The 21384-nt window shown below is 55.8% G+C and overlaps 6 protein-coding genes across 6 annotated transcripts; 2 read left to right on the top strand and 4 right to left on the bottom strand.

The window, feature by feature from the left end:
- Positions 1 to 11: 11 nt before the first annotated feature.
- VTJ04DRAFT_5014 (uncharacterized protein) lies at positions 12 to 1769 on the bottom strand (the record flags this gene model as incomplete). Its single annotated transcript, XM_069363084.1, has 2 exons — positions 12 to 1176; positions 1252 to 1769. 2 exons carry the CDS (start codon positions 1767 to 1769, stop codon positions 12 to 14), a joined length of 1683 nt encoding a protein of 560 aa, XP_069219965.1.
- Positions 1770 to 3775: 2006 nt separating this feature from the next.
- VTJ04DRAFT_5013 (uncharacterized protein) lies at positions 3776 to 6019 on the bottom strand (the record flags this gene model as incomplete). Its single annotated transcript, XM_069363083.1, has 4 exons — positions 3776 to 3979; positions 4047 to 5596; positions 5726 to 5863; positions 5998 to 6019. 4 exons carry the CDS (start codon positions 6017 to 6019, stop codon positions 3776 to 3778), a joined length of 1914 nt encoding a protein of 637 aa, XP_069219964.1.
- Positions 6020 to 8206: 2187 nt separating this feature from the next.
- Positions 8207 to 9698, bottom strand: VTJ04DRAFT_5012 (uncharacterized protein; the record flags this gene model as incomplete). Its single annotated transcript, XM_069363082.1, has 3 exons — positions 8207 to 9191; positions 9252 to 9344; positions 9406 to 9698. 3 exons carry the CDS (start codon positions 9696 to 9698, stop codon positions 8207 to 8209), a joined length of 1371 nt encoding a protein of 456 aa, XP_069219963.1.
- Positions 9699 to 14394: 4696 nt separating this feature from the next.
- On the top strand, positions 14395 to 15289 carry VTJ04DRAFT_5011 (uncharacterized protein; the record flags this gene model as incomplete). Its single annotated transcript, XM_069363081.1, has 2 exons — positions 14395 to 14463; positions 14525 to 15289. The coding sequence occupies 2 exons, from the start codon at positions 14395 to 14397 to the stop codon at positions 15287 to 15289; spliced, it is 834 nt and encodes a 277-aa protein (XP_069219962.1).
- Positions 15290 to 17621: 2332 nt separating this feature from the next.
- Positions 17622 to 18205, bottom strand: VTJ04DRAFT_5010 (uncharacterized protein; the record flags this gene model as incomplete). Its single annotated transcript, XM_069363080.1, has 2 exons — positions 17622 to 17719; positions 17794 to 18205. 2 exons carry the CDS (start codon positions 18203 to 18205, stop codon positions 17622 to 17624), a joined length of 510 nt encoding a protein of 169 aa, XP_069219961.1.
- Positions 18206 to 19916: 1711 nt separating this feature from the next.
- On the top strand, positions 19917 to 21104 carry VTJ04DRAFT_5009 (uncharacterized protein; the record flags this gene model as incomplete). Its single annotated transcript, XM_069363078.1, has 1 exon — positions 19917 to 21104. One exon carries the CDS (start codon positions 19917 to 19919, stop codon positions 21102 to 21104), a length of 1188 nt encoding a protein of 395 aa, XP_069219960.1.
- Positions 21105 to 21384: the final 280 nt, after the last annotated feature.

The raw sequence follows: 21384 nt of genomic DNA, 5'->3' as shown, positions 1-21384 counted from the left end.
CCCTCACCCCTTTACAAATTGGCATACTTCTTAAACGCCCCCAACAACCCGGCAGTCGACGCATCGTGGCCCGATCCGTTCCCGGGCTCGTCAATCTCCTTGAGGATCTTCTTGGCCAGGACCTTGCCCAGCTCCACGCCCCACTGGTCGAAGCTGTTGATATCCCACACGGCGCCCTCGGTGAAGGTGACGTGCTCGTAGTACACAATCAGAGCACCCAGCTCGGCGGGGCCGATGGCGCCGCCCACCAGGATGCTGGTGGTGGGACGGTTGCCGAGGAACACCTTGTGGGGGACGAGCTCCTCGGGGACGTTGCCCTCGGCGCGCACCTCGTCGGGGGTCTTGCCGACCATGAGGGCCTCGGCCTGGGCGAGGTAGTTGGAGGCGAGCATCTTTTGGTGGAGGTTGTTCGAGACGGGGTTGTGCGACTTGGCGGCGAGGATGAAGTCGGAGGGGATGAGCTTGGTACCCTGGTGGACCAGCTGGAAGAAGGAGTGCTGGGCGTTGGTGCAGGGCTCGCCAAACAGGATGGCGCCCGTGGTGTACTTGGTGGGCGAGCCGTCCGAGGTGATGTACTTGCCGTTGGACTCCATCGACAGCTGCTGCAGGTAGGCCGGGAAGCGGTGCAGGTACTGGTCGAAGGGGGCGACGAGGTGGGTCTGAGCATTGAAGAAGTTGGAGTACCAGACAGAGAGCAGACCGCCGAGGACGGGGACGTTCTGGCGCAGAGGAGCCTCACGGAAGTGCTTGTCCATGGCGTGGGCGCCGGCGAGGAACTTGTAGAAGTTGTCGAAGCCGACGTAGAGGGCGACGCTCAGGCCGATGGCGCTCCAGACCGAGTAGCGACCGCCGACCCAGTTCTCGAAGCCGAACATGTTCTTGGGGTCGATGCCGAACTTGACCACCTCGGCCTCGTTGGTGGACAGAGCAACGAAGTGCTTGGCGATGTCTCCCTTGCCGCCCGTCTTCTCGAGGAACCACGCCTTGGCCGTGTTGGCGTTGGTGGTGGTCTCGGCGGTGGTGAAGGTCTTGGAGGCGATCAGGAAGAGGGTGGTCTCGGGGTCGGCGTTGGAGAGGGCCTCGGCAATGTGGGTGCCATCGATGTTGGAAACGAAGTGCAGGGTCATATCCTTCGCGCCGTAGTGGCGGAGGGCCTCGGTGACCATGACGGGGCCGCTGGCGGAGGGAAAATCAGTCAGTCGGGGTAAGTCCATGAAAGCTCAAGTCAAGAAAAAGGAGAAGGGAACGTACAGATCAGAGCCACCAATGCCGACGTTGATGATGGTAGTAAGCTTCTTGCCCGTGTAGCCAGTCCACTCGCCGCTGCGGACCTGTTCCGAGAACTCCTTCATGTGCTGGAGCACCTCGTTGACGCCGCCCTTGGCGTTCATGACATCGACGCCGTCAACCTGCATGTCCCAGCCCGAGACGTTGCGCAGGGCGGCGTGGTAGACGGCGCGGTTCTCGGTGAAGTTGATCTTCTTGCCGGCGAACATGTCATCGCGCTTCTGCTCGAGGCCGGCCTGCTGGGCGAGCTTGACGAGCAGGTCCAGGGTCTCCTCGGTGACGAGGTTCTTGCTGAAGTCGAACAGGATCTCGGTGCCATTGGGGTCGGTCGAAATGTCGGCGGGCAGCTTGACGGTGGTGGAGAAGTTGTCGAAGCGGTTGGGGTCGGCCTTGAAGGCGTCCTTGAGCACGAACTTCTTGCCGACCTGGTCGTGGTGAGCCTCGAGCTCGGCCCAGGCGGGGAGGGTGTTGGTAGGGGCCATGATGGATGGTGATATGGACTCGACGCGGGGGGATGTCAACAAGAAAACAAAAGACCCGGCAGACCCAGCTGCTTCGAATTGGAGCTGTCACCTAGTAGTAGGTAGTTGGTGGGTTGAGTGAGAGGTGTTTGTTGGAGAGTTTAGGTGGTCGAGTGTTTGAAGGAGGCGGGGAGTTGGAGCTTGATATTCTCTCTCCTTCCCCGTCTCAGTCTTCTTATGCCTCACAAAGGGACCAAGAAGGTGTGCCGCAGGTGGGCTGTTTCCCATGCGCCGACATGAGGAAGCACCACCACCACCACCACCACCACCACCACTACCTTGCTGGGCAACTGCCCGCTGCTGCCCCTCAGTGGGGTCCGGGAATTGGTATCGTCCAGGTGGGGTGGGGGTGTAGCTCCCCGGACCTGGACCGGAGGTGTCTGACTTCACTGACTGATGACTGACTGACTAACGTCGACTTGACGGGATATCCGTCTCTCCCGGCAGAAGTAAAAGAGAATCACTCACTCACTCACTCACTGCATCCAAACCTCATCTCGATGACAAAGCAGCCTCTCCTCTGAAAAACAACCAAGTCATGCGCTTACACATGCTCCCCCCTTCTCAAGGTTGTCTGTCACAGATCAAACTACCGTTGTCCATGACATGTCCCGCCCCCCGCGACAGCCGATCAAGCAAGCCCAGCCATTCCATTACCCACGCCTCAAACCCATCAAGTCAGGCAACGTCCGCGGGAGTACCTGAACAGGACCTGACTGAGCCAGTTTTCCTCGGCATCACCATCAAAAACCCACTCTTTTTTTGTTTCTTCTTCCTCTGGCCCACTCCACCTAGGTAGCTACCCAGCCGGCTCAGACGAATTTAGCCAATTTACCCAGCCCCAGCAGGAGCAGCAACAGCCCAGCCCAACCGCATGGAATAGCTTGGTACAGTAGGTACACAAGGTACGTTGAGGCTTTTGCAAAGCTTGGGTGTACGTAAGGAAAGGTGAGGTAAGCTTTTGTCCAAAGAAAAGCCGGGAAGGCGAGGGATGACCTAAGCATTGGATCCCATCCATCCGTCAGGGTCCTCCTCCTCTTAGAAATTGCCTCGTCTTCGTCTTGGCTTGGGCATGGAGCGTCACAACCTCTCGGGCGTGACCTGACTTGACTTACGAGTGTCAACACCCTGCCCTGCTTGTGTAAAGGATTTGAGGCTGCTTAGAAAACGTGATGCGTCTTTTTTTCCCTCTTCCTTCATACATAGTAGCCGGGCATAAACGAACTGAAACGTAAATGAGCGAAAATTCAAGCATTTTCCATTTACCTAGACGATGCTCACCCCGTGTTGTACTGGTACTTGAATCAACTAAAAACAGAAAAGAAACCCCAAGACAATCCGCAAACACAAAACCAACACATCTTCATAGAAAAAACGGGAATCAACCAACACTGCACCACACACTTAACCCCCATTTACCGCTTCACTCTCACTGTAGTTCTCAAGTCCAAGAAGTGTCCATGTATATCCCTCCTACCAAACCTAACCCCCTCCCAGAAAACATTTGTCCTCTTTTCCTGTATTCTCCCATGTACCTGATCTTTCTCGCCTCTCTCCCTCCCTCCCCTCCTCTCACCCAAGCCAGAGAAGTGTCGAAGAAAAGCTAGGTTAGCGACCAGCAAGAACACTCTGAGGACCAAGGACTGTCTCGCAAAAAAGAAAAGCCGAAATCTTCTCTTGTCTCATCTCGCCTTGCCGCCGCTGTCCTGTCCTGTCCTGTCCATTCCTGTCCTGTCTGTGACGAAACAAACACAACACAAGATATAGAAAAAAAAGAAAGCAGCAAAAAAACAAGGCCCTTTCTCCAACCAACCAAGCACCATCACCTGTTCGTTTCCTCTCCCTTCTGTAACCCATCCAGTCCATGTGCCTAAAAAAGGATTTCGCCAAAACCACTCCAACCCTTGTCTCCACTTCTGCAACGGCCACTCCTCCTCACCACAGCACCCCCATCCTGATCCTCAGATTCATCTATCCTGGATGCTGCCCACGTACGACGGATCCCTAACGCTCCCACCGGCGTCGCCCAACCCGGCAATGGGGCGGTTGTAGCTGAAGCCCGTGAACTGGTTCTGGAGCGTCTCGGACAAGACGGGCCCGTCGACGTACGAGTCCTGCGGCGGCTCCGACGTGAACTCGGGGTCGAAGTTGGCCGTGTCGAGCGCGTCGGTCTGTGAAGAATCATTAGTATTTGTATGACCAGTCAGGGAGAGAGATAAGGGCAAAATCAAAACATACCACATTCGGCTTGAACGCCGGCTCGTACTTGCGCTGCAACAGCTTCCGCCAATCTATAGCATGGAAGAAGGGATGCGCCTTGATCTCGGCCGACCCGTTGGCGCCGAGACGGCGCTCGGGGTCGCGGTCGAGCAGCCTCGTCAGCAAATCCTTGGCGGCGGGCGGCACGATGTCGGGCCCCGGGAAGTGCAGCGGCTCGCTCAAGATCTTGCGGTACATCTCGTTGGTGTTCTCGTCGTAGAATGGCGGAAGACCCGTGAGCATCTCGTACAGGAGCACGCCCAGGGTCCACCAGTCCACCGTCTTATTGTACCCGTTGCCCATCAGGAGCTCGGGCGCCAGATACTCGGGCGTGCCGCAGAAGGTGTTTGTGCGGTCCTCGTCCTTCATGTCGAGCTTGCAGAGACCAAAGTCGCACAGGGCAATGTGGCCCTGGTAGTCGAGCAGGATGTTCTCAGGCTTGAGGTCGCGGTAGATGACGTTGAAGCCATGCAGGCACTCGAGGGCGCAGAGGAGCTCCGCCGTGTAGAAGCGGCTACGGTTGACGTCGAAGCGTTGCTCCTTCTGCAGATGGTGGAAAAGCTCGCCGCCGTTGACGAAGGCCAGGACGAAGTAGAGCTTCTCGGGGGTCTGGAAGGTGAACTTGAGAGGGACGATGAAGGGATTGTTGATCTGGGCCAGGACGGAGCGCTCGGCCAGGGTGTGGGCGACTTCGGAGCGGGAAATGATGTGGGCCTTGCGGATGGTCTTGAGGGCATAGATACGGTTCGTGTCCTTCTTGCGCACCTGCATCACCTTGCCGAAGCTGCCCTTGCCGACGACCTTGAGCAGCTCAAAGTCCTCGATCTTGAGCTTGCCGGCGCGGTTCTCGACATACTCGACGCCGATCTTGAGGCGGCCTGTGCCGTACTGGACGTCGACCCACTCAACACCGCTGTGGCCCAGAGCGCGCTCGCGCTTGGCGTGCTCTTCAGCAGCCTTCTCCCGCTCCTTCTTGCTCAACTTGGGATCCTCGACGTAGGGCTGCCTCTCCTCGAAGCGAGGGTTTATGCGCACCACACCGAGGAAGATATCCTGGCTGCGGCCCGAGCCTGGCGGGGCATTAGGGTTGCGGATGTAGAGGTGCACCACCAGCTCCGTCGCGCGAGACACGTCGAACTTGTACTGGGTGTTGGAGCCGGCCCAGAGCGGATTCTCAGGTGTACCCTCGACCGAGTTGACAAACACCTGCACCTTGTCGAAGTCGATGAGGGCGTAGGGCATGTACTTTGTTGAGATGCGTCCGTGGTTGGTGGGGATGCCGCTGAAGCCTCCCGAGGTCTGCGGCCGGCTGCCGGCAAAGCCCGGAGTTCTTGCCGATGCGCTCGCGTGGGGCGACCCTACACCAGCGAGGGCGTTGCCCGTGGACCGCGAGCTACCTGTATGCGATCCAGCAAAGGCATTCCTGTGTTGTTCAGGGAGTGAGAAGCCTTGGCCTTCATGGAGCGTGACGACCAGGATACCAGGCTTCGGCGTGACGACGGGTGCTTGTGAAAGCTCCTCCGAGGCAGCTGCGAAACGATCTTGTCAGCTCAGAGATACATAGGCAGATATGGGCATGTGGTGTATGGCTGGTATTGGGTGTGCGGTCGGGCAGGTACGGATGTGGCTGTGGATGGGGCGGGGCTATGACGACGTACCGATGGAGTTCTCGGTGGTGGGAGTGACAGAGCCTGAAATGGGCCCGGGGCTCTTGTCGTCCTTGTCTGTGATGGTCGAGGTGGACGGTGATCGTGAGAATTGAGCAGCCAGAGGGCCCAGATGGGTCTCCTTGAGTTCTAAGGCAGCGGAAGGACATGTTGTCAGTTCAGCGTCACCCAAAGACAGCGGGATTTCGGGTATAGATGGCTTGATTGATAGGGAAGAGGCCAGGATGCGAAGGCAACGATAGAGGGTTCTTTGCGTGACGTACTCTTGGTCAGTTTCCACGACATGGCTGTGGTTGAAAGGTTGGACTCTGCTGTTGTCGAGGGTGTTGTGTTGTTTTGATGTTGTTGGTCAGAGAATGACGGGTTTCGGGCGAAGACCAAGCGGACTTGGTAGGGTGGACGAGAAATAGAAAAAAGACGATTCTCAGAGGGCCGGATCAACAAAAGCGACGACGGTTGGGAAAGTTATTTGCGGCGGGGAGATACCGCTGGGAGTTGTTGTTCCCCTGAAAGTTGATGAAGATGGGCCGGATCGGGCGGTGTTGGCGGGATGCGGGAGGGTTTGTGGTTGCAGGGGAGTGGAGATGGCTGCTGTGAGGGGGAACGGGGATGACGACGGATGACGGGACGGCGATGGCGATGGGCCAGCCGACGGGGGCTGGGGGGTCGGGGCGGGCAGGCCTGGCTGAAGTGTTCCGGGGGCTGGACACCTGGAACTCACTGTCAGTTCGAGTCGAGCCCTTGAAACCGCTGCAGTGGATTCCCTGACAATCCAATGTCAGGCCTGGGACTGGGCTCTACCGTTGCACTGCCTGACACCCGGCGTCTTGGTGGTCGCTTCTGAAGGAAGGGGCAACTTTGACACTGGAATCCGCACAACCTGGCCTGGAACTGCAACACCTCAGAATGACAGCCACTGCCCCGCATCCCAACCTGAACCCTGACTTCCAGGTTCCAGGTCGCTGGAGGATTCATGAAAGTTCAGGCTCCTTCGATTCCTCCCAAGCCTTGTCATCAGGTATCCTTTTTCTAACCGACACGACAACAAGTGAATGTGTTTTCAAGTCCACATGCGACTGCAAACCCGGAAACCCAATCCAATGCCTCTGCCCCTTTGCAAACCCTCTCCTACACTAACTAATCCACTACTCCCGTCACCCCTTCATGCCAATCTTCGGGTGCCATTTTTGGCAGCGGCTGTGTCCCTGCTGAGGATTGACGGCGACGAGACACGAAATTAAACAAGAGGGGCCAATGCCCGACACACAAGCGGCAACCAAGCGCCTGCGAGTCCTCTCATCTCCAGTTCCACGCTTGCAAGAGTCTGGAAGACTGCAGAACGACACAAAAGCAAGGAGGAGGCGAAATTTCCTTAGTTCCAGCCTGCTCGACTTCTCCTGAGTGTTCGAGAAGCTTTAGTTACCTGAACTACACGGCACGAACCTCCAAGACTACCATGGACCGAAAACCATTCCTCGGATTCCTCGTGTTGCAAACTCAGTTACCGACAGACACAGTCGCAGACACAGCATGCAAGCGAAAAAAGATCACCTTACACTACATACGGTACAGTACCTCTCTGCTCCAACAAACCTCGGGTATTCAATCAAGCATCCGCCACCCAAACCAACCATGCCAATCTCTCGGACAGCACAGCCGCGCGCGCATGAGCAATGAGCAGCACAACATCAAACGCAAACGTCATCTATTCGCCGCCCCCTTTCGAATCCCCCCCTCAGATCGCATGAGGTTTTAGCCGTTGCAAATGTTCCCCCAAAAAATGCTGAAAGTGACAGGGGGAAATGCGTTGGGAATTGTTCCAGAAGGTTTTGCCCTGGTCCTGGTCCCCCTTCCCCTCCCCCTCTTCTCTCCCTGGGCCCGGCGCTCTCCCGGGCCGCGCGGGATCATCTCACGTGGAGAAAAAGGGGAACCCGACCAACAACAGAGCTGCGTCGTTTACCTTAGGTGCTTCCTTGCGCCTTCATCGGGCGTTGTGATGAAGTTTACGTAGCCTACTAACCTGTACATTTCGCTGGACTGAAGATCCTCACGAGGTTGGCTCGGATTTGTATATGTACGGAGCAGGTACTTACGATGTACATGTGCATACATTGTAATTGGGCATGGGGTTCAGGAGGAACTCAGCAACCCAACGTCGACATCTCATCAGGGCTGGGTATTATTATACATACTTACCGAGTAAAAACCAGTTCGCTCGCGTCCATTTTCGTCGAGATCTGGTGCATCACCGTCGCTCAGTGGCCACGCTTCTGATTAGACGCATTTGAACTCGCTCAGAGTACCAGATGCCCATAGACTCCCAACTGTGATATTGTTTGGTGCTTGGTGGGTTGCTAGTTGAGACTTGACTACATGTGTTGACCAGTTGGAGCAGGTTGGCTGGATGGTTCGCTCGTTCTGGATTACTATCTCCCCTCTACGTGCCTACGTCAAATCCATCGAGTACATGTCTCAAGCAAAGTTCGTCAAGATCAGCTGGGTCAACAAGTCCCCATACATGCCCGCAAAGTCGACTTGGACGATTCCCAACTCATACTTCTGCGGCCCGCCACACTCCTTCTGCACCCAGCGGAGCAGCTCCTTGTTGCTGTACGCGGAAAAATCCACCGGCGGGATGCTCGACAGCGTCGCCACGCTCATGGCGTCGGCATGGTAGTCGTTGAACCCCGTGTTGTCCCACGCCTCGGGCACGTTCGCCAGCGGCCGCACGTGCTTGACCCAGGCAATGGCCGCCTTGTTCCTCTCCCAGCTGCGGCGGATGCGTTGCATCCTCTCGTCGCCGGACAGCCCGTGGAACTCGGGCTGGCTCCATTCGGGACGATACGGCCTGCCCGAGAACTTGAGGCCGTGGTCCGCGCCGCCGCCTTCGCGCTTGCGAATGATGCGCCCGCGACACTCGCCCAGGCGCGGCGTGTGCGGGACGTCCAGGAACCGCGGCTGGTCGATAAACACCTGGTTCGCGGCGGCGCGCACCTCGGGCGGCTCGGGCTGGCGCTCGTCGGTGATGTAGGTGTTGACGTCCCACTTGGCCACGACGATGACCGTCTCGGACGGGTGCGCGTCGAGGAACCGCGCCACGGCGTCGACGCAGTCGCGCAGGGTCCCCGGCAGCCCGACCTGCCCGTGGCGCATGCGCAGCTCCTTGCCGTAGCGCAGGTCCAGGTAGCGCACCCCGCGCTCGAGCTGGGTGGGGATGTCGATGTCTTGACACTCGGCCAGCGTGCGCGCGCGGCCGAAAAGGTTGGTGGCCTCGTCCCAGGGCCTGAGCAGGACGTCGCCGAGGTCTTTGGCCTCTTGGTGAGGCAGCTGGATGGTACCCACGAGGGCGTGGCTGTTGTGCGTGCCGGGGATGGTCAGCTGGGAGAGGAAGAGGTCGTCGCTGAGGTCGCGCATCCAGTTGGCCGGGTCAATGTTGGTGACGGTGCGGTAGACGGAGCTGTTGGAATGGTTAATGACGGGAGGTTGGTTGAATGATGGAAATGTGGCGACAGCTTACGAGCCATCCTTACGCTTCCAGGTCCACGTCTTAACTCCTTTACCAGGCCCATCGGTTTCGATAGCGCCGTCGCTCTTGGTTATCCAATCGCCTCTGATACAACCGTATTAAAGATATGGCCAACTCGGTCAATCGATCTTAAAGGTTGTCTCACCCGAGTGATCCCGAATACTGGAGGGTGCCCTCAGAGAAAACGACATAGACGTATCCGTAGGTACTACCAAAGAGGTGGCGCGGGATCTCGAAGCGGCCCCAAATGACCTGGTCATGGCCGTCCGGCGGAGCTAGGCGCACCTCTTCGAAGTCGGCCCGCCCCTTGTTGCCGCAGCGAAACCCAATGACGACATACGAGTTGGGGTAGTCCTGTTCTAGATCGGCTCTTGCGGCGGCTATCGACTTAGCGTAGTCGGAGTTGAAGTCGTAGTTGTCGGGGTTGAATCTGCCCATGGTGGAGGCGGAGGATGTCTGCTATTATTATGCTGATGGGTTGAGGGTCGGAGTCGTGGAAGAGCACCAGGACGCTGGGGAATTCGATTTCTTTGCTGCTGTGGGTGCTCTTCTTGTCAGGACACGCGTTCCTTCTGCCACCAGCTATATACTCGTGAGAAAGATGCCTGTCACCGCCTGGTCATGGGTCGCCGATACCCACAACTACCCCGGCTCTTGACTTAGAGCTGAAGCCAACGCAGGCGCGCTCGTCCAGCAGCCGTTGCTGTCGTGGGAGACATTTGGCCAAGCTATTGAACTCCATGCTGCATCGTTGTCAAGGGTTGTGTACGCATCAAGCCTTGGAGTCCGGTGATGTAGGCCGTTCTTGGTTCCGCACCTTTCATAGTTCGGCGGAGTATGTGGACTTCAGGTGAGTAGGGGTACAGAGACTAAACTCGAAACAAAAACTGTCGAAAGTGAGTTAGTCACGCAAAGCAATAACGATATGTTCCAGGCTTTCCTAGCCGCCAGAATCGCCCGTCTCATCACATCTGGGCGCATAGAAGTTGCCTTGCTGTCCTCTTTGTGGTCGTTGATTTCACGATTTGCATTGTTGATAAGCTTTCTCGAGATCTCACTGGACATGGGTTTCACCATCCTTCCGTTTTGTATTTATAATATGTAGAGAACCGGTCAATCTGTCGAGGATACAAGGACCTCTTCTTGAAGAGCCATGTCTTCCTTCGGCCGCAGAGCCCAATGGTGTACTCGAGAACACTCAGATCTTGTGTCAGGCTAATCATGGCCAAGGGCGGTTATTCGTATATGGGAGTTACAATGTCCTCATATAATAGTATGTCTTTCCAATATATGCCTCCTTTTTTTCATTTTTTCATTTTTTTTTTCTATTTCTTTCATTTTTTTTATTTTATTTTTTTTTCATCACGCTATTTCCACCCTTGGCGGTTTCCGACACGCCAGAGACGGCATGCTTCAACATCGTGAATTGCCATTCCATGTTGAGCCATCAGCGCCTGTCCTTAACCATCTTCTCTGGTGTTGTCATGTGGTATCAGGATGATGACTTCCCATCACCCGGACAATCCGCTGACCTTCCAAAGTTGGGATGTTTCGTTCAAGGTCAACAGACTCAACAAGCCGGTGATTAATAATTGTGTGGAGTGGAGTACATCAAGTTCATTGTTATCGGTCCGCGGCCTGATTGAGACAAAGCGACGGCTGTGTGAATAGTAAGAACATGCGACCTATCCTTCTCACATTATAATACCGCAGACTTTACTCAGGTTCGATCATATCATATCCAACTAGACCATAGTACGCCAGTTATTTCCCTTGTCCCCTTGTATTTGAAGGAAAGTAAGGAGAAGTAACCCAATGGTTGAGGACCCGGCTGACTTAGAGGAATCATGAAGAGTTCAAGTCTCTTCAGATAAATCCAAGAAGAAGAAGGAATTGGGCGAAGGGAGACAACCACCTTATATCCACCAGCCCTGGTATGTGCTTGCCCCTGGAGGTGGCCTTCTTGTGTCAGCATACCTAATAAAATAATGTTCTTTCACCACTATCTCCAGCGTCCGCGTCACGTCGGATGTGATAACTGGGAGGTAGAGGCAGAGCTTACTGCTTGATTAAACATGATACGTCCTGGTTACTGCTAGACTCTCGGTTCTGCCATAGACAAGTGGACATGACGCTGTTCCTAAGTATTTTATCTACCTGACTCAGGCGTTCGGTCATGCCATGCTTGAGGTCAAGGCAGTTAAGTTAGAAAAGACCAGCTAGGATGGATACATCACTTTGGAGTATCTGTCACTAGGAGGCAGTATTCAATGGGGATTCTCGAGTCTTTCCTACGATATTAATCGTCCTGACCCGGCGTCTGACGGAGAGATCGGTTTCGCGTCTCACCGGGGTATGACCTGCGGGCCAGCTCGTCCGTACGATCTTCTTGTCCTCATCTTCTGCCTGCCTTCCGAGCCATCGGATGCGCCAACTCCAACGCCTCGCACATATTAACGTCAGCATGTCAATAATTGAGATTGAACGTCTTAGTCGAGGCCATGTAAACACCGCCTCCATGGCAGAGCAATCGCCGGATCCTCCACACTGTGGTAAATGTGCGGCACAGCCATTCAAGCGGACCCGAGCGATGACATCAGAAAGACGGGGAGGACGGGGCGGGACGGTCGGGTAAGATCGAGCGGCACAGCCGGGAGATCGGTTTGGCAGAACCAACAACACACACGGGAACAGATCCCGTGAGCTTGTAATTTTTTTAAGGAATGGGGTAAGAATAATGGCTGTGTTATTTGGGACGGAGAAATTTTGGGTGCTTGCGGTCAGATGGGGGCTGAACAGATTTCAATGGCTACTAGGGCTGGGAGAAATACGGGATACGCCCGCCACAGGTATGGAACTTTTTTCTTTGTTGGTTGGCTCTAGCTATCCGTATGAGGGTGTCCTCACGAGACCATTATCGTATTGAGGCAGACTAAGGCCGGCCGTCAACCCAACCCATGCTGACACGAGAGATGCGACTGATAGAGCCAACAGGCCGAACATTCCCGCTACTCTTAGTGAGTAGTACGTACAAAGTACGCTTTGTCTCATCGGATTTCACGTAGCAGCCGAGGTTTTCTCCGCTGTCAATCCCCAGCCCTAACATGCCCCCCCCCCCGCGATCCTTCCCGTCGTCAAGGAGGAAAAAGCACGGACGATCCGAGATGATCTCGTGCGCTCAGAACCAACAAAGTTTGTCAATGCAACCGTATGTGACGACCGTTACTCCCTACTTCCACTTCTACACCGTACTCTGTCTGAAAGTCGAGAGCTTTTCCCCCTCTCCCCGCGTTACAATGCAGAGGGACTCAATACACCTACGAGACGGTTCGCCCCTGCAGTCGGGAACGGGGACGGGTATACTTTGCTCGAGCCCTCAGCAATTTATCCCGTGCAGTCAACCAGGCACTCGGGAAGTCTTGACCTGGAGAGACAGACAGATCTTGAAACAAAGTTAATTGAGGGTTGAAACATATATTCTGTGCGCGTTGCAAATGAATATTGTGGTGGCGACCCGAGGCTGCATGCAGGGCGCTCGGACTTGAGTGTGTTTCCCCGATCCTTTTGACTTTTTGTGATGGGCTGAGATGAACGGGGTGGACACACGCGCGCGCCCTGGGAAATGGAAATGGCTTTTTTCTCAGGGGCATATGCAGCAAACGTTTCGGCAGGAGGTGTGACGGCGCTGTGCTGAGGTGCTGTCGGCGGTGCGACAAGAAGGATGCATTTTTTTTCTCCCTCTGCCCTTCGGTGTCAGATGTCAATCAATATCGATGACAACGTCCATGATGACACCGAAGGAGTTCCACGGCGTACTCCGGAGTGTTGTATGTACCTAGTCCGATCTTCTCTTTCTCGCGCATTGCATGCTTATCGCTGTGGGGTAAAGGGACATTCCTATTTCTGTACCGGCCAAAGCCAAGCTTCACTCAAGGCCTGCCCAAGCCGGAAGGTTGTTGTGTTGTCCGCCCGATGGATCCTCTTCGTCCTCCACAAGTCCTCAATGCTCCGGAGCGCGCGCTTTTCCCAAAAGAAAAGCTGCAGTCCGCAGAAGCCAGGGATAAGTTCCTTCGGCGCTTTACCCGGTTCGGAGGGAGTCCATCGTGGAGCTGAGCTGCGCCCTATCACGGCCACGTCGGCGCCGCCATGGCTTGGGAATGGCCTTGCGGTGGCTTGCAATCACCTTGGGGAAGAATGTGGGAAAGGCAGAAAACTCACATGTGAGTGAGTTGGCCGTCTTTGCCGGTCTCCCTGGCCTCGCTTTCGGCTGCCCTTCAGCTGTGAGCGGTCCACATCCGGGTTCATCTCGTTCATCTCGCAGTGGGAGGGGAGATTGAGCAAAGTCTCTTCAACGCTCTTCAGCTGGCGTCCAATGAACGGTCCATGGTCTGACCAAGGCCCACACCCTTCATGACATTCATTCATTCAGCCGGCCAACGGGGACCCGGGACGACACTGCCATGCGATGGTTCCTGGGCGGCTCGACACGACCTCATGGCCAGCACATCCCAGCCCTTCGGCGCAGGCGCTCGTGGTCCCGGTCAGGCGCCGAACACGCCGATGTCACCCAGGCAATCTCCCCATTCTCATCGCTTCCAAGCATCTCAACCGGCGGTAAGGGAGGGTGAGGACAGGGGGGCTCTCCCGCGCTGACAGGGACACGACAATCCGGCCCAAGCTCTCTGGGGAAAAGCCTTGCCCTTGGCCTTGCAGGGGCCCCGGCGGCCTTCCCGCCTTGTGAGTCGCTGGACCTCAGATCTCGTATTCTGTCCGTCACCTGTTTGGGTATGGGCTGCTTGCCGTGTCCAAAGCGGCGCCCGATAGCTGGCCCTTGTCTTTGGGCCAGAGGGTTGCCTCGGACCACACGGAGAACATCTGCTTGGGCTTTCTTTTTCGGGTTCCTGATGGAGATGGGGTGGCGGCCGAGGGAGGGAGGAATAGTAATAAAAGACCTCAGCTGCCCTCCCAAGCCTTGCCTCGAGGCCCTCTTCTTCCCTCTCCTTCACCACCTCCGCGTACATAATCGGGATATACATACCGGTATACTTAATACAAGCCTTCGGGTCTACATTCGTTCTGTCTACCCCTTCCGCTCGCTTTCGCAGCATATACCTTAATATCCCACACCCTCAAGATGCGCGCCGCTCTCGTCTCTGTCGCTCTGGCCGCTGGCCTTGCCACCGCCCATGAGTACCCTGACTGCGTATGTTATGACACTCGATGGGTCAATTCAAAAGAATTGAGACGCTAACACCCTTCCGCAGGAGCCTGACAACTGCTTCCGCAACCTGATTGACGAGCGCTTCCACGAGGAGGCCGTCGCGTGGTGCCCTCAGTTCCTTGCCGGCACCACCACCGCCCCGGCTGCCATCCCCACCAACTTCGGCAACTGCGAGGGCGACGTCCAGGCCGTCAGCTCCGCCTGCTCGTGCATCACCTACTCCAACCCTGTTGAGACCGAGCCGGCCACCTCGACCGAGCCCGTGACCTCGACCGCCACCGAGGAGGAGGAGGAGGAGTGCACCGACGACCTCTCCGAGTCTGACGGCGAGGACGAGACCACCACCCCGGCCGAGACCACCGCTGTCGAGACCACCACCACCGAGCCCGAGCTCACCACCAGCACCATTACCCTGACCACCACCCGCACCATCACCTCCTGCCCGGCTGCCGTCCCGAGCTGCCCCGGCGGTGGCGTCGTCACCACCACCGTCGAGACCATCGTCACCACCACCGTCTGCCCGGTCACCGAGACCCCCGGCGACGAGGAGCCGACCGACGTCCCCTCGGACGGCGAGGACGACGAGGAGCCCACCGGCAGCTTCACCGGCAGCTTCTCTCCCGTCGAGCCGACCCCGATCCCGACCATCACCACCGTCCCCATCATCACCAGCACCCCCGAGGTTCCCGAGACCCCCTCGGAGACCACCACTGGTGCTTCGCAGCCCATCGTCACCGCCGGTGCTGCCCGCGTCGGTCTCGGCGTCGGTGCCGTCGCCGCCGTTGCTGGTCTCCTTGCTCTCTTCTAAATGAGTGGATGGGACTGGGGTTGGTGAAAGTGGGGGGGTGATGGGGAAAGGGTGGTGATGATGATGAGGAGGAAGATGTTTTACGATGAAACGACCGGATGTGAAAGCATCCAGCGTTTCGATTCTTGTACATAGCCTTTTACGACGACACTTTCTTGAACCTTGGTTGAGAGAGGTGTAATTGGATCAATTGACTAGCTGTCTAGCCTTTGGCGAAGCAGCTTCAGTTGACAAGTATCTTACCTGGGCCGAACGTAATGATCAATTGTGACCATGACAATATGTGAACATGTGAAGTGGGTGTTGCGATTGTGTGTGTCTTGAACATCTGTGTCTCTTGGCCTTGGGAAGTTGGGGAGGTTGGGAAAAAGGTCTCCGCTGCAGGTGCTGACTCACATGAGCTGAATTAATCCGATCAGTCTCGTGTTCAGCTGTGAGGATGCGTACGCTAAGCAACCTCGCAGGTGATAGTGTGTGGAAACGGTCGGTTGGGTCTGACGTGGCTTGACCAGCCTCCAGTGTTTGTCAATAATTGGTGGCTTGGTGGGTGGTCGGGTGGTCAACACTCCATCCCATCCCACCCTTGTCAAGCAGCAAATGCTGTTCCTTTGACGTGTTGGCTCCGGGAGATCCTTGGATGCGCTTTTCGAAATCCCATCCCTCGTTTTCCCTATCCTGGTCCAAGGAGGAGAGAGTGTGTACGTGTGGAAGTGCCTAGATAAATCCTCGGCCTTGCCGAAATCGATTGACGTCAGGTTTGACTCTACCTGGCCTTTGTCACATGAATTCACCGCTCGAACACTCCAATGTCCCTTGTCCCTTGTGTTCCTCCGCCCTGTGGTTCGACGACACTCCCTTGCCTCTGCTGTGATACCCTCTCCAAGTTGACCACCTCTTGAGTAACTCACCACACCCAATTGCAAGTCAGGGCTGCTAAACATCATCGCCAATCCTCAAAATGACATCCATCAACCCCTCCCTACTGTTGTAACCTTGACGAACCCGACCATCCTAGGCAAAGTAATGGGCACAGTAGGCAAGTTAGGGCGCCAACCTCACCGGCAGCCCCGTCCCAACCACGGTCGTGGTTTGAACCGCACCCGGCATTCCCAAGGCAACTGCGGGTTGGTAGGTCATTACCACAGCGGCAGGTTGCGAGGCTGTCGGAGGAGCTCCGTACGTAGCTGTACTCGTTGTCGTTGTTGTCGTCGTGGCGGTCTGGATAGGCGCGGGGTGAACAAGAGTTACAATCCCACCGCGGTAGCAAACCGTGTTGCTTGTACCGGGAGGTGTGTCGGGAGCTGGATGAGGAGGGTTGTAGTAAGAGAGGGGGAGGACGGGGGATTGTGATCTTGGTTTGTATTAGTCAGTAATTGGTTTGGATGGAGGTGAGTTGAGTGGGTGGGAGATTGATAGTATCGTTGATCATGTTGGAAGTTGATGGCGGTGATGATAAATGGAGGGACAAGGGGAGGAGATAGAATCTCAGTAATACAGAAAGTGATTATGAATGGCGTTTGGGAAACGATGATTTCTGGAGGTTACTTGAGACTCAAGGAGGAAGATGGCAGAAGACAGGAAATGACGACCAGAGGGGCTGTTGCTGGTGGTGATTCCGCCATCCAACTCATAGCAAGGACACAACTGGTGACGACAACAAATAGCCATGAGAAACAACCAGAACTGGAACAAAAACAAAACTGGATCATACATACGCAGCGTAGTTTGTCATTTGCGGGATCATGATGGGTTAGCCATGGGCATGCCATTGGGGTAGATGATGTAGGACGCCATGGTGTGTTCCTGAGTGCGTAAGAGCTGGGAGTCGTAGCGGTTGTAGAGTCAACGGTTTGGCCTTGGGAATTGAAGTTGTAGCTGAGGTATTTAGACCCTGGCCACCAGTCTGAGCGAGTCGAGGGAAAGTGAAAACGTCAGGTTATGGTTAGAGATTGAAAGAAGTGAGTTGGACTAGGACTCTTTGTTCTCAGTTGGCACATGATTTGGGGCGCGTACTTTGCAGATGAGATGCTTGACATGCTAAATACCGAAGGCTATACAATACGAATGCTGCAGCACCCCTTCGTCCCATGTTCCTCTGGCACATGAGTATCATGTTCATTGAGTGTTGTGATGAAGTATGGAGGAGGCAACTTGGTTATTTGACAAGACTCAAGGAAGAAGACTTTCTCTCAGACTCAGCAATGTCACTTGCTTTCCAAGTGCCCTTCATCAATAACTATGAACTACGCCCACCCAAAGTCTGGACTGACGGTTCCATTCCAAACACCTAAGGATTAGAGCTCATACCACCCCCTTGATCCATACTCAAGCATCACTTATGATGACCATGCTCCTTGGCCATTTTCAGGGCAGCCGTCTCGAGGTCCTTGAGGGCGTCACGCCGTTTGTACTTGGCGTCCTCCACAACGCCTACGAGCAATATGAATCAGCATTCAAACTCCCTTCAGTTCGCCCAACCTGCCATCATAATAAACTCTACTTACCAACATCAGCATCGCTCGAAAACCTGGACGTCCATCTCACAAAGGTCGAGTCGGCCAGATCGCCCGAGGTGACGGGCCAGCAGCGGATAGTGCTGACGGCGCTGGAGTACGACAGGTTGGGCTCCGAGTTGATGACCGAGTAGGTGATGAAGTGCTCGAGGTTGCTGTACTCGTCCTGCTTGACCTCGACGACGGTGCCGTCCTTGAAGGTCCAGCGCACCGTGTCGGTCTCCGGGCCGCGGGCGGTGCCCTTGACGTGCTCGGCCTTGTCGATGGCGGACCAAAACTTGTGGAACTCGGGCAGGCGGCTGAGGAAGTACCAGACGTGGGAGAGCGGGGCGCGGATCACGGCGCTCTCGATGACTTCGTTGGTGGTGGCGATGTTGAGGTTGCTGGTGGTTTGGGCGGCCATGGTGAGGTGAGGTTGGATGTCAAGTCAGGGAATGTACTGGACAGTCAATTAACTCAAAGGCGTTTGTTTGTTGGATCTGATCTTGTTGAAGGGTTTGACTCCAAACAAGGCAATTGGAGCAAGGGAAGCCATTGAATTTGAATTTTGGATTTCACTACGACCACTCTTTCCCGAACCTCATCAAATGGACTCACGTGGTACAAACCTGCAATCAATCGCCTCATCCAGGGAATGGATGGCATGGATTGAGGTGGTAGTTTCCTCTTCAAAGCAATCAGCTTCGAGGCAACTACGTCATTGAGTTTCCCAGTTGTCGCTGTTTTGGGAAGGAGATTCTACCTGAGTACTAGCACCAACCCTAACCCTGAGTCACTGTTTCATGCAACCTTCTTGTCTCCGTGGCCTCCACTGTCTTTGGTGGTCTTCTTCCAAATGTTCCAATTCATTTCAGGCCATTTCGCATTTTCGGATTCCAATCCCAGACCGAAGGCAAACACACTATTTTCTTCTTTCTCTGTTCTTTTGATGACATTTCTGTGGTCCCTTGTGGCCCAAACGCCCGTCCTGTTTATCTGTCAATGTGGCCATGCCTTTGCTTCCACTGCTCTGGAACGTTTTCTTTGGCCGCCACGCCGCCGCCACATGCAACCGAAGGAGTCCAGGACGCCATCGAAGTCGACATCGACGCCAGCACCAAGTGAAACCTTCAACGCCGCACATCGCTGACGATAATGGCCATGCTGGGACGTTTTAGTCCCAACATGTCTTCGCCGGTCAGACGCCGTTGCCAACGCCATGCTGGGATTTCCATCCCTCGACCAGTTGATCGGATCCAGAGCAGCAGCTAAAAATAACAAGGTTTGCCCCGGGCCCTGACAGAGCACGGATCGAGGCCAATCACAACGCCCACAACCTCGGGACCCCATTGGAACCCAACCTCTTCTGGCCGAGCACAGCCCGCGAGCCTTGTGAAGACGCAGGGCGCCGCCAGAGGATATTTCGTGCAGTTTCGAGGACGTGGCAGACGTTTTCTGCGACATCATGATACCATGGGCAACGAATGGGCCCATCCTCCTGGGAAAGGGGCATGACCAGTTTTCGAGAGCACTGAGCCCCCCAATTGACGGACCCTACCCCGGCGTCGCAATCGCGGTACCGCGCAGCCAAAGCCTCCTCTGCCGGAGGGGATGAGGCTGGACCAGACCCCAGACCCCGCCGCTTGATGCGACCCCCTGGAATCAGCTTCACGCCGTACAAGTCAGCTTCCCACGTTCCGCTCGGACACGGCAGAGGCCCAGTCAACTGGGTTTCCCTCGTTCCTCTTCCATGCCTCGTGCTGGCTTTCTCTCGCTCACGGCGAGGCTTGTTTCCCTCTCCATCCTCTCTCTCTATCTCGATTTGAAGCGACCATTGCTGCCCGGGGCCTGGAGTCGTTGTGGTCCTTCCCATCCCCCAAACTAGCAACGCTGACTCTTCCGCCAGCAACAACGCTCCACCTGGGCTGAAGGTGGCTTGGGTAGGTACTCGGCGTTGCTTGGACGAATCGCTGGGTGCGAGGCCTCTCTGGACAAAAACCTGGACAAACAAAAAACAAAGGAATCATTCAACTCCGAGAACAGTCTTGTGTTCGCATCCGCCGTCGCTGGCGACAATCTTAATCTCAACGCGACAAGTCAACAAAGTCCTCGCGCTCCCCCGCCAACTCGCCAAGATGGACAATCGCAAGCGGATTCGGTTGCTTCCCGCCGCCTTGTTGGCCTTGGTTGTCTCGATCCCCGCGTCGCAGGCCGCCATCAACACTCTCGACTTCAGCTTCTACCCGCCAAACGCCCAGCGTTGTCTGTATTCGGCTGCAGAGGACTCCGGGTGCGAAGCGGATACGGTAGCCGAAACAAACACATGCTTCTGCAACAATGGGGGCAACTTTATCTCGAACACGGCAATGTGCGTCGGGCGCACAGCACCTGACGATGTCTACAAGACCTACACCACCATGAGGGACGCATGCGATTACTCCAAGACGCCCCTCGCATTCACCGAAGATGATTTTATGGCAGCGGCACAGTCCGGCCAATCTGAAACCACATCAAGCACATCGCGTGCCACAAAGACGAGGACCAAGACCACAACACCCGATGAGCCCACGGAAACGCCAGATTCCACCGATGAGATTGTGCGAACGGATGCCCCAAAGACTACGGATACGCCAGAGCCAACAGACACACCAGACTCAGACCCTGACCAAGACCCGGCAGACGGTACCAAGGCTACGGGACCCGCCACGGTTACCGTCATTGCTTCGGTAACGCCGTTCCCGACCGCGCCCGCCGACGATGAAAAGGAAGGGGATAGCGGCTTATCCACGGGAGCCATGGCAGGTATCATTGCCGGTGCCATTGGCGGCTTCGTCGTCTTGGGAGCCATCGTCTACATCCTCATGAAGCATCGCAAGAAGGGCGGCGAGGAATACCATCCCATGCTGCCGCAGCACAGCCCGTACAGTGTCAACCCATCCCACATGTCCATGGGCGGCACGTCGCCCTATGATACGGCCTACTACGGGGCGGGGACCGACAGCGCTTGGCAGCAAGGAAAGAAGGAATGGGCGACGTCGCCCGATATTCGCACGGCGAGCACCACAGGCGGGTTTAACTGGGACACGGCCAACACCGTGCCGTATGCTGGCGCGGCGCCAACAGCACCGCCAGCGGTCGTGATCCAGGAGTTGGACGGCAGGGAGGCCTTCCGGCCAGGCTCGGTGCAAGCGCCGGCCGAAATGAGCGGCTCACCGGTGATCGTGGGTGTGCCCTCACAACCTCAATCGCAGTCGGGTGTCACAGGGACGCAGCAGCAGGACTATTCTCAACAACAGTATCCAGGGTCTTGGCAACAGAGGTAGCGTCGGGCGCGGTAGAAGACGTGATGCACCATGGGGGAACGCAGCAACAAGAGCAGCAGCAGCAGCGGCATTTCGCATATGCAAGTGTTGTGGATATACAAGGGGCGGTGAGCTGAATGGTTGACCGATGGGCAACATTGGATCGATGGGAGGGGTCAATGGGATAATGGGATGGGACTGAGCGGTCGGAAATGGGACTGGAACTGGGAGACGACGATAATAATCATGAGTAAACGGTGATCCTTCTTGTTTTTTTTTTTTTATTTTTTTTTGTTTTTTT

The sequence above is a fragment of the Mycothermus thermophilus genome, assembly GCF_041956435.1.
Source record: "Mycothermus thermophilus strain CBS 625.91 unplaced genomic scaffold VTJ04scaffold_3, whole genome shotgun sequence".
Classification (NCBI taxonomy): Eukaryota; Fungi; Ascomycota; class Sordariomycetes; order Sordariales; family Chaetomiaceae; genus Mycothermus; species Mycothermus thermophilus.
The sequence above is the reverse complement of the archived record's forward strand: the minus strand, read 5'-3'. Positions and strand labels throughout refer to the sequence as shown.